The sequence below is a fragment of the Passer montanus genome, unplaced genomic scaffold, assembly GCF_014805655.1.
Source record: "Passer montanus isolate IOZ18808 unplaced genomic scaffold, ASM1480565v1 scaffold43, whole genome shotgun sequence".
Lineage (NCBI taxonomy): Eukaryota > Metazoa > Chordata > Aves > Passeriformes > Passeridae > Passer > Passer montanus.
The window spans coordinates 7,301,583-7,313,983 of NW_024369151.1; the positions used below are offsets into that span (position 1 = coordinate 7,301,583).

The following is a 12,401-nucleotide window of genomic DNA, read 5'->3' on the forward strand; positions in this document are numbered from 1 at the left end:
TCTCTCTCTCCCAAGTATTTGGGGATTTCAGTTCTCCTTGTTTGTCTCCAAATAAGAGTGATGGCCAAGGATTCTAAAAGAAAAATCTGTTCTCCAGCTCCCTGCTGTGCTGGAGACAACTTGGGGACAGTCACTCTGCCCCTGCTCCATCCTCCCTCCTTCCACTGGGCCATTACTTTGACACTCAATTATTTCACATTTGCAAACCCGTTCTCATGCCTTTTTTGAAAGCAAGCGATAGAAGTGCAAATTCTTATTATTGCTCTTGAAGAGCTTTTTGCAAAGCTGTTGTTAATGAGCTTGCTTAATGAGCTTTCTTAAATCTATATTTATACCCTGTATACAGCTGTATATAGATAGAGCAATGCCTGAAATATGTGTGGATTGCACACGCATATGCCTGGGAAAATGAAGGGTGATTAACACGCATCTTCTTTGGTTATACCATGCAAGTATTTATTCGTTTTTCCTTGGAAATTGGAGAGATAAAAGATCCGTTCTGGAATAAAATAATTCTGTGCACATGTGCTTGATGGTTTTGTTTATGAGCCCCAAGTATGTGAGTGTGTGTGTGTGTGAGACAGATGGTGTGTCTGTTTGTGAGAGATATGATGCGGGGATGAATGTCTGTAAAAATACAGGTTTCTTAAGGGCTTTTTATAATTATTTTTTTTGAAGGAAAAGACAAAATAACAAATGCCTGCTCAGTACATTATTTCCTGTGTCATGCTTTTTGTCGATATGACAGAGGAGTATTCCTGCAGAAGGCAAAGCTGCCCCCAAAAGTGAAGGGTGCTGCCCCCAGGGCTTCGAGCTGGGCATCGTGAATTCTCTTCAAGTTGTCAAAGTCCTGGGAAGTTTTGATAAGCAAATACTTTCTGGGCTCTGCCTCTTATTGGCTGTTTCTTCACCGCCAGATTTTGACACAAATAATCTGATTGAAAAATCAGGGAGGGGAACAGGGGAAAAAAAAAAACAGAGAGAAAAAAGGAGAAGTATCTATTTCAACTGACTGCGACCAAGTGAAAAAGTGGAAGAGGAGTCCCGAGAGAGGACGACGTCTCGCTTGTCTGGGGAGATTTCAAGGCAAATCCAGTAAAGCAAAGTCCCTCAAACAGGTGATTGATTTATTCTTTTAAACACTTTTAATTGCATTGGTTTTCTCATTTTTCTGATCTGTTTTTTTTTAAGCTTTTTTCCTCCTTCTTCTTCTTCTTCTTCTTCACTTATGTCTGCAAATATGTAATAGATTCCATTGCCTAAGCCACTTGTCCTGAGGGCTCCTTTGTGGTAAGAGTTCACCTGACTCATTTGAATTGAACCTTTTGAAATTATATGCCATGTGCTTCACTTTTACACATGAAAATTTAATAGAACAAAATATAAGAGGTGTGACAATGGTCTCAGGTACCTGTGTCCCAGCCAGCTCCATCAGCAGGACCTCTGGAGTTTTTTACTTTGCCATTGAGGAGAGGGCAAACTGTGTTTTTCCTTTTAATTAATTGCTCTTTTATAGGGCCAGACCTTAACACTCAGAGAGCAGCACACCTCTGCTGCCATCACCTGTGCCAGTTTTTGTAGATGACAATTCCTCTCCCATTCAGGATTTTTGCTTTGAATTCATCTTTTATTATTTTTCCATCCTTTTTGAATATAGGCTGATTAATCTAACAATTTTTTAGCATATGAAATTAGCTATTTATAGGCGCTTCTCATATCACAAGATTGATTCAATACATTAATGGTTTGCAAGTTCACACTGAAATTGCATCTGTACATTGAGGAGATCTGGAATTTGGGAGCTTGCACTGTATAATTCCATCCATGGAACCCCAAGGCAAAGTTTCCTAAAACCAGTGGCATTCCCAACATCACAGGGATCTATGTGAGCTTTCCAGAGAACAAGTGCTGCAGTTACAGTCTAAATATGTTTTTTTCAGGGTGTTGCAGCTATACCAGCATTTCTGTTCAACTTCTTTGACAAAATTTCCACCATAATTTGCTGTCCCTGCCATAATGTCCATTTATCCAGTCTTACCACAAGAATTAAAAATGTCCTGTTCATTTTTCCAGTAAAAAAAAGGTGTTTAAATTACTTGCCCAAAGTACATTTGACTGGACAAGGGTGGACTAGTAAAAAAATGATTAATTTTGTTGTAAAGAGCTGAAATTCTTTCAAATGTGACTTTATATTTAAAAAAATCATAAAACTTCTTATTCTACTTTATTTTATCTTATTTTATTTTATTTTGGTTCTTAAACCACAGACGCATCATGTTCTACTTTGCACTTTTTTTCTTCTAAAATGTAATCTTTTGAAAGAAGATCTATTCTGTATTTTTGGAAGCTTAACTTTTTCCAGAAAAATGAAAAAGAAGAAAAAAGCATGAAAACAGCAATATTAATATATATATATAAAAATATAATTATATTTATAAAATATATATACTTATATATAAATATAAATAATATAAATTAAACAATGGAAAGAAAAAAGTGTTTTTTAGTCTAAAACTTTGTATGCTCATCAGCCTTTCTGAAAGTGTTTAAGAGTCTAAAAGTGTTTTTAGAAAAAAGAAAGTGTTTAAGAAAAAAGTGTTTTTTAGTCTAAAACTTTGTATGCTCATCAGCCTTTCTGAGGATGTACTGCTAGTGAGTACTAGCCTTGTAATGCCAGTTAAAATGTAAAGTTTCATTGAGTGTAGCAGGAAAAAGCCTTTAGTCTCTACAATTAACCTTGGAAATCTGAACACATAATGACTTGAATTTAGAGGAAAATGCAAGTCAGGCTTAGAATGGAGCTTTCACTGCAAATTTGGTTCAGCATGGCACAATCCTGCAAACCCTGTCCCCACCAAAGGCTTCATAACCTGATTCACTGCGAGTGTGAATTTCCTCTAAATTACATCAAGGACCAGTCCTGTGGGTTTGGGAGCTCAGAGCTGCTGTGCAGTGAAGTGAGAGCTTCATGAGGAGCACAGGATGCAGTAAAATCAGGATCCTGGAGGCAGAAGCCACCCTAAACTAAAAACCAAGCCCATTTGCAGTGTTTCAGTGTCCCATTAGAGTTTTACCTGGGATACTCTGCAGAATCATCCAAAAACTTTGCTGAGCATGAAGGGACTTTGAGTTTGAACATGCAAGTGCTGGATCTGCGTTCAGATCTGACTGGGGAATTTATAACTGGTGAAAGAAACCCTTCTAAGGGGCTTCAGGTGAGGTGCCTAACAACTTTGCTGAGGATGAAGGAACTTTGAGTTTGAACATGCAAATGCTGGATCTGCGTTCAGATCTGACTGGAATTTATAACTGGTGAAAGAAACCCTTCTAAGGGGCTTCAGGTGAGGTGCCTAAAATAGTGAAGCTGCTTTTTTCCTCTTGGCTCCTGCTGTCTTTTCCTCAAGGCACATTAGAACATTATTATACAGCTGCATGAATGGCAGGGCTAATAAGAATGTCAATTCTAGCCACCTACTGGGTTTGTGTCCTATATTGAATTAATAAAAATGCCAGAACACTTCCATTTTGGATGGGCACTCCTGCCCAAGCAATAAATTCCCTTGTGCACTTACCAGTCCAGGTAGAAACAGCTGCCACAGAGGCTGAAATGAACAAAAAAAAGAGAAAGTTTAATTTTCAGCAAAAGATTGAGGCTAAATTCTGTGAGAAGCTTCAATAACTCTGAAACGTAGCAGGGTGCAGGGTCCATTGTCCACAGCACTGCTTTTCCTGGGAAATACTGTGAGCCATTAGGAGCAGCTGATCTCTTGCTACAGATAATCTGGACTTTCAAGGAAAAACAGTCCTTTTTCCTCCCACAATCTCTGCTTGTAGCTTTCCTCTAGCCTGGTTGTGTGAATCACAAAGCCAGTCCAGTGCAGTTGTTAATTAACTCTGCTTTGGGCTCCCAGTTCCTTTTTTTTTCTGTAAAATGGGGTGGGGGAAGGTGACTTCCTTTTGCAACGTTCAGTCCATTGAGGATGGTTGTGCTCAGTCGTTATCAGCACTCAGGGTACTGGAGCAAATTTGACTTTTACAGAGGCTGGGACAAACACATCCAGAAAGATTCTCTTTATTCATGGACATCTGCTTTCAGGCACCACTGGAAAAGAGGGGCTGTGCTTGGTGCTGGCTGTACTTGGCATATGGGCACTGCCATAAAACTTGGCTGGATTGCTCAAACCACCCATCTCCAGTCCTGTGATTTACCTGGCTGAGCTGCCCACAGGATTCTCCAGGATTCTCCAGCCTGAGGGCAGGGAGAGTGGCTGTTCCAGCAGCTGGATGCAGCCTCTCACCTGCAGTCACCCACTGCCACAGCCTCCTCCTCCTCCACCGTGGAGGAAGCCCAGGGGAACCAGGAGCTGGTTAATTCAGGCAGAGGAATCTGATGTGTGAATTTCCTGGTGTGAATACCCCTCATTGTGGACACAGTGCTGCCCCACCACGTGGGAAAACCCCTGTGACAGGAGTGGAAATTCCAGGTTTGAAGGGTTTGAGGCAGCACCTTAGCTTGGGGCAGGTGTACAGTGCAGGGTTGGGTCAGTGCACAGGTGGGAGTGACCAAGAGCTCAGCAGTGCTGCTGGAATGGGCTGAGCAGAGCTGCTGAAGGGTTCTAACCCACTGCAGAGCTGCCCTGTGTTTGAGTGCAGCTATTTCTGTGCCTGCAGCTTTTCACTGGGCAGGGACTCTTTACAGATCTTTGAATAAACCTCATTAGAGGGTTCCAGGAGAGCAAAAAGCAGCCGTGTGTGCTTCAGTGCCCCTTCCCTCAAGGGCCTGCTTATGGTCCATCCTCAGTGCTGTTCTGTCCTTTCTCTAAAATTAAATTAAAAGTCTGCTCATGGCCTCAGCTTTCTATTATTCATCTCAAGCTGCACGTAAATTTCTTGGAAAAAGATGAAGAAAAACAGGTGAGTCATTTCAGAAGAAAAAATTGTCAGAACCAACAAGAGTTATCCCTGAAATCATAGATGGAACAGTGGGAATCCTGGACCAGATTTACAGAAACAGCAGCATATCCAAAGGCAGCTGGGCTGGGGGCACCCTGGCAATCCCCCTGTCCCCAGCAGACCTGGCTCTGGGAATCCCACAGCTTTGGGCACCACTGTAAATGTGGCCCTCAGGCCTTTAAACAAAACACCACTGGGCTCTGTGATTATATTTAGCATGAAGGGGCAGTACAGGCACTTCTGAACTCTGGGGAACAGACCTTTCCATCCCTGCCTGTTTGGGATTTCAGGACTGCTCTGTCCTTGGACAGACATTTCATATCATTCCTGCTTAACAGGTGCAAACTTTATGGATTTGGGGGGGTTTTCTTTAGTAAATAGGTAAGTTCCACTGGACTGCTCTCAGGAAGGAACAAAACTTAAAAACAGTTTCCAGTCAACAGAGAACCAGGACTTAAATGCTGACTTTTCAAATGAAATATAGCAAGATTTGTTTTTAGTACCTCTATCCCAAACAATTACAAGGGAAAATGCAAATACACATGCAAATAAAGCACCAGCTGATATTAGTGCACACAACATTCTCCCTGTTGCCACCCTGCCTCCATCAGAGCAGTTACCAGCCCCAGGGAGTGGGCACAGGGTGGGCTGGGTTCTGGGTAGCAGAGATAACACATGCATTGCAAGAGAATTTGGTATGATTAAATTTCAGCATTTTATGTTTGTCCCTAACCCGCCTTTTCAACGGTCTGTAATATTTGAGCTGGGTCCAAAAGGTGACTTCTCACCCAGCCCTCCTGCTCTGCCTCTGCTCTCTTGTTTGTCAGACAGAACTCCAACCACTCAAGCAAGAGGGAAACCCTCCACACATCATTCTGCAGGGATCTCCCTGTCTCTCTCCTATTATTGGTGTTGTTTCTATCATTATTGTTTATATAATAATTTCACAGTAGAGCCCAGGTCATGGTTTGGGACTGGGCCCTTCCAGGTGCAGCACAAACACTCAGACTTTCTCCAGGGGGGATCTCTAACCCATGGTTCCCTCTGTGTTCTGCCAGAGAGGAGAAGATCAGAAATGCAGCCTGTCCTGTAGTCAGAGCAGGACTGCAAGAGACAGGTTCTGGCTTCCAACGTGTCTGCCAGACAGTTTTGGTCTGTCACTCAGATCTCAGGTTAAGCCTGTCCCTGTTTCTTTTTCTGTAATCCTTTGCCTCAGCCTGGGGTGGGTTGTGAAGTGTGATTTTTACAGAGTGCACTTAATCTGAAACAAGTGGGAATTTACTCCTCAAGCCACAGAGGTTTACGTGGTGTTTCTTTGTGTTTCATCCCAGAAGGTGAATGGAAGATGCCACGTTCCTTTCTGGTGAAGAGCAAAAAGGCTCACACCTATCACCAGCACCGCTGTGTGGAAGATGACCTGCCAGTTCTCACGTGGGCTCCAGTCACCTCTGCCTTCACTGGTGAGTCAATCCATCCCCTGGCCTTGTAGGAACAGACCACGGTCAATCAATCATTCAGTAGGCAGCTAAGGGAGCAGGATGAGTGACCTAAAGGGCATCCAAGGGCTTCCACACAGGGATGTCAGTGTAAGGGCAAGCTGATCCCTTACTGTGTGTCCTTTCTCTGCACCAAATCCACTCTGATCCTCCCTTTGTTTGCTGCTGGGTTGCTGGGGAGATTTGAGCTATAAGATGCTGTGTGGAGTTGGTCACATTTGGGAAAAATGACCAACTTCAGGCCACTTATAGCTGGGAAAAGAGCTTGCAGTGGGTTGTCAGTGTTCTACAAACTCACAACTCTGCCACCTCCATCTCTGGCTCACTGCCCACATTCCCTCTGGACTGCATCTTCTCTACTTCAGGGTTTTACCATCACCACCCAGCACAGCTCTGCCATCCCTGCTGTCCTCCCTCTGCTCCTGCTCTCCTACAGCCATCCAAGCAGTGGCAGGGCCAGGGTAATTATCTTCTCCCTTCAGGCACCATTCAAATTTTCTTTATTCAAATTTGAGATCAGTTTACCCTTTGTTCTAGAAAATGAGAGTCTAGCCCTGAGATAAGTTTGATAAAAAAGAAAGGAGGTAACATTTTCATTTCCATTCCTGCCATCATCCTTCAGCCATTTGTTGTGTCTCTGGTGCAGTGGCAGGTTTTGACAAGAGATAAATACTGTCCTTCAGCAGATCTATCCCATCTCCAGCAGAAAGGACACACATGTTGGACCTCTGTGATTTTGGATTTTTACTACAAAATTTAACGAGGGTGGGTTGGTGTCTTTAAGGGCTGGGACAAGCATGGAGAAATAAATGGGACTGTGGGCAGGAGGAGACGAGGCTCAGTCTGCTTCCCTATTGGGCTGTCCATAAATCCAAGTTAACAATACCCAGCTCTCTCAGGAGAGAGGTGGGGAGGTTAATAAGTTAGTGATTGTTAGTTACCCACACAAATGGAAATGGTTTTAAACAGGGAAATTTTTCTTACAGACATAATTCCAGGGTTGATTTTCTCTAACTGTATCAGGTATCAAGGATCCTATCAGCTCATCCTGCCCCCTCTGCCTTGCCTATCTCATCCTGCTTGGAATTTCCCTTCCTTAGCAATGGGCAGACCTTGAATGGTGATTGCATCACTCTGCACTTCCTCAAGGAATTGAGCATGGGCTGCTGTGTCCAGGCAGGGGTTCACACAAGAGTTCAAAACTCACCTAAACAGACTCTTCTTGTAGCAGGAAGAGTGACACAGCTGTGACCTAAGTGTGACACTGCTCTTTACAGCCACAGGAGACAGGACACCAGAGGACATCAAGAAACAGGACCTGGGATGTGTGGTTCCAAAACAAGAAAAGGACCCACCTGAACTGAAAGAAGAGAGTGTCCCTGTCCAGTACCTGAGCAGGATGCTGCCAGGCCCTTCAGCTCAAGGTTGGCTACCCAAAACCCCAATTGCAAAAGAGATCAGGGCTGAGCTGGTTATGGAGCCCTTAAAACTGGGCCCAGATTTTCAGTAAATGAGAATTCTTATTTTGACATCAGTGGCCACACTTGCCACAGGCAGAGCTCATCAGGAACAGTTTGTATTTCCCTTTACAGTTCTGGTCTACACCAGAAAGACTGAAGGATTTTGCTGTTATTCCCAATGAATTAACCTCCCCACATTAATGCAGCTCTGTGCTATGTGGGTCGAGGCAGGTACCCACAGGATCCTTGTTCAAACATCTCATCAAGGAGGGCTAGCAGGGGGCTTCATATTCCCTTAGCCATAAAATTTCCATGGCATTCTTTGCCATAAAATTTCCTCAGATTGAAATCAAAGTCACGATGGGAACTTTACCTGGGGAAACAGGATTTGAATCAAGGAGAATTTACTAACTGCAACTCCCGAGGTCAGGCAAGATGGGGAACTTTTTAACAATGGCAATGATGGGGAACTTTTTAACAATGGCAATGATGGGGAACTTTTTAACAATGGCAACTCACCTCTCCCTCTCCTTTACAAACTCAGAGATGGCCATGCCAGGGCTGCAGATCAAGGACTGCACTAACACAGCAAGCACCCCAACCTTCTACAAAGCTGGCTTTTCCTGGGATGCTTTCCACATGCCATACAGCTACCAGCAGATGTCTTCCAGCATGCAGTCAGCCCTGCTGGAGCACCCTGTGAGCCTGTATGGGAGCCACCTCCTGCCCAGCACCGAGCCCCCCCTGGATTACAGCCTGCATTATTCCTCAGACATGGAGACCTTCCACTGCGTGAAGTGCAACAAGGTGTGTGTTGGATGGGAGCCTCTGGGATGGGGAGGGCCTGGAGGGATTTTTATGGCACACATGAAGCATGAAACCCATTCTTCAGTCAGGCACACCAAAGTGTGTGGCTCAGAGCAGGGCCTGCAGTCAGGAGAACAGGGCAGTGGGAATGCTGCAGTCCACATGAGCTCTCACAGAGGGGAGAATTGAATAAAGAGAAGGAATTGAAAACAGAGATGGAGATACAGCCACCTCACGTCAGAGAAATCACAGGGATTTTGTTTTGCAGGTGTTCTCCACTCCCCATGGACTGGAGGTCCATGTCCGAAGGTCTCACAGCGGGACCCGTCCCTTTGCTTGTGAAGTGTGTGGCAAAACCTTTGGGCACGCTGTGAGCCTGGAGCAGCACACCAACATCCACTCCCAGGTGGGTGGCATGGTTCCAGAGAAGCAGCTCTGGACCTCAGCTCTTGCTTAACCCATTACAGAGGAAGTGACACTTCCTAGGTTACAAATGTGATGCCTTTCCTGTGGCACGCAGTGACAAGGACAGGAGCTCTGAAAACCGCAGGTCATAGCTCTTGGTCTCAGTCTGCCCTTCAGAATTCCTTGGAAGGGAAGGGAGGATCATTGCTACTCGCTCTTCTGGGCCTCACCTCCTGCTAAAGGGTGCAGGAGCTGGGATCACAAGATGTGATCCATTTCCATAATGAAGCCTCCCTGCATTCCCTCTGTGCTGCACCCAGCGTTATCAGTCCACGAGCCAAGGAGATTTGCTTATCAAATCTACAATTCTCATCACTCTTCAAGCTCTGTCACATGTCTTGCAGCCTCAGACATCCCATGATTTTCCTTCCCCAACAGGAAAGAAGCTTTGAGTGCAAGATGTGTGGGAAGACATTCAAACGTTCCTCCACCCTCTCCACTCACCTGCTGATCCACTCGGACACGCGGCCCTACCCCTGCCAGTACTGCGGGAAGCGCTTCCACCAGAAGTCAGACATGAAGAAGCACACGTACATCCACACAGGTGAGAGACCAAATATTCCACGAGAAAACCAAAATTAGAGCCCGTCATGCTGATGTACACACACAGTCCCCAAGCACAGAGGTGTTACACTGGGGATAAGTGTCCAGAGGCACTGCAAAGTCATTATTCCATGTGGGTGAGACAGCAGGAGGAGGAAGCACATCTGCCTGGCAAGGAGGTGGTTATTGGCCAGCCTGTGGTGCATGTGGGGTTCTACCCAGACCTGGATGCAGGGAATGGGTCACTCAGCTGGAGGGGACTGTCCCTGGTTCTTCCCACCCTCTGGATTGGGTCACAATGCAGACACATCACCAGCAGAGCTGGGCTGGCAGCACCCTCTGCTAAAATGCATTTCTATCTCTCTTCCTTCATCTGTTAAAGTGTTTTTTATTTTTTACCATTTTCTGTTCCCTGCAGGGGAGAAGCCCCACAAATGCCAGGTGTGTGGCAAAGCCTTCAGCCAGAGCTCCAACCTGATCACCCACAGCCGCAAACACACGGGCTTCAAACCCTTCAGCTGCGAGCTCTGTGCCAAGGGCTTCCAGCGCAAGGTGGATCTGCGCAGGCACCGGGAGACCCAGCACAGCCTCAAGTGAGGGCTTTTCCTCCAAGATTGTCCCCAGCACCTCCACCCAGCTCATCAAGCTCCCGTGGTGTCCTGTGTTCCCCTGGGGACTGGCCACGTTGTGGTTAGCTTTGGTGTTTGGCACCACAGGGCCTTGCACATCCCAAAGGAACCTGTGGGAGCTTTCACTTTTTGATTGCAACAGGTACCAGCCCAGATCTGACAGCACCTGCTCAAGTGTAAATCCAGAGGAATTCCTCCAAGGTCACTGTTACTCTGGCTTTACACCAGGAGCAGAATCCAGTTCTTCAGGCTGCCCAGCGGGGAGGAGGGGACTCCTGGGCTGGTGGCAGCAACAATCTGTACAAAGCTGGTGCTGTAACCGTGCTCTGCTCTGATGCTTGGGAAGATAAGCCCAGGGCATGCAAATAGATTGCATTCAGTCAGCTGTGTTCAACCTGGACAGGCCCTCTGCAGAGACTTGCCCAGGCCATAAATTCTGCCAACAGACACCTTAAAGTCATTTCTTTCAGCAGAGCATTTACTGTGATCAAATGACAAGTTAACTGTGCTGTATTTTTAGCTTGGAGTGGGAGGAAAATACTGAAGAAACAGCTCCTATCCCTAGCAGATAACAGGGGTCTCTAAATACATTCCTCAGACACACCATGCTGCAGAAATCCCAAGCAGGCTCCAGGAAGAACCACAGCACCAGGCACAAGCTAATAATCCCCATGTCTTGGTGCCATGGGAGAGTCTGGCTGCTCTTGGAACTGGGGCTGGTATGTCCCACAGTATTTCCCTGCATGCTGGACATGCCAGCTTAGAGCTGTCCTGAGCAGCCCTGAGTCACTGCATGGGCAGCAGTGACCCTGGATATCAATGTCAAGGGCCAGATTTCTGCTTGCCAGGCACTCTCCTCAAGGAGGAAGTGACTGAGCCTGTGCATGTTGGCAGAGCATGCACGTACCTCACAAGTGTTATACAAAGAGAGCAGTGGTATTTCCTCCTTTTGCCAGGTCTAGGGGTTGAAGCAAACACTGAAGCAAGTAAAGAACCAGTTCCCCTCCAAGCTCTGCCAAATTCTCTCTCTATAACCTTTGGCAAGGCACTGCACTGGGCTTTTGTTTTTCCACCCCTCCTGGTGGCGTGGGGCCATTCACTCAGGTTTGTGGAGTCCCCTGAGTTCTTAACAGGAAGGACAAAGTATTATTATAACATTATTATAACACAGACAAGTGTTTTCAGTTAATTGGGGCATTGTAGCAGCACATGGCTCACTCCATAACTGCATCCCTGAACACATGGCCTTGGACAATGACACCAGTGGGAATTACCCTGGGAACAGGCTGTGGCCATTTCACTACAGAGGCTTATGAAGGAGTGCCCATCATGGGCAAAGAAAAAATGATCCAAGTGGAAAATTCATGTATTGCCAGGAGAGAATTGCCCTCAGTTCCACTGCTGTAAATCCCAAGTTATTCTCCTAAGACCTAAAATGTTCTTGTCCCTTTTATGCTGTGCCTAAGCTGTAAGTCATTAATATGTACCAAACCAGAGTTTGTACTCCTGGCTTTACTTGTACACTGTAAATATGTATTTATACTTATTCTAATGTATATTTTTATTGCACTATACCAGACAGTGACATGTACAGGCCTGCTGGGATTTATCTGATAAATCTGTTCCTTGTTTGTAACTGGGCTAACACAGTGAATTTCATGTTCAAAACATACATTTAAAGAACAGCTCACACCTGACTCTGGGGACACAGGCACTGGGGATGGGGTGCAAGAGGAGGAGGGAAAGAGTCTAGGATTGCTCTTTATGGTTTGAGTGGGGATCAAGATGGGAATTCACATGCAAGAAAGGCTCCCATTAGAGAGACTTTCATGCTGGAGACAGATTGGTGCAGAGCCCCAGGGAGCCAGAGCCAGCTCTGCAGAGCAGGAGGGCACACCAGGTACAGGGAATGTGTGTCCAACAGACAGGGCCAAAGCCCCCCAAAAATCCCTGCTGTCCTTCCCTGAGCCATTCTGGGGAAGGTGCATAACCTGTGGTGGAGCTGGTCCCCAGCCCCACACACACCTGTGAACACCCACACATGCACA

The 12,401-nt window shown here is 45.8% G+C and overlaps 1 protein-coding gene across 1 annotated transcript; it reads left to right on the plus strand.

Annotated features, from left to right (window-relative positions):
• The first annotated feature begins 786 nt into the window (after window positions 1–786).
• Window positions 787–11,989, plus strand: GFI1B (growth factor independent 1B transcriptional repressor). The gene is made up of 7 exons (XM_039720272.1): window positions 787–1,118; window positions 6,285–6,413; window positions 7,727–7,873; window positions 8,454–8,716; window positions 8,985–9,122; window positions 9,560–9,725; window positions 10,143–11,989. Exons 2-7 carry the CDS (start codon window positions 6,299–6,301, stop codon window positions 10,319–10,321), a joined length of 1,008 nt encoding a protein of 335 aa, XP_039576206.1. The 5' UTR covers window positions 787–1,118; window positions 6,285–6,298; the 3' UTR covers window positions 10,322–11,989.
• The last annotated feature ends 412 nt before the right edge of the window (window positions 11,990–12,401 follow it).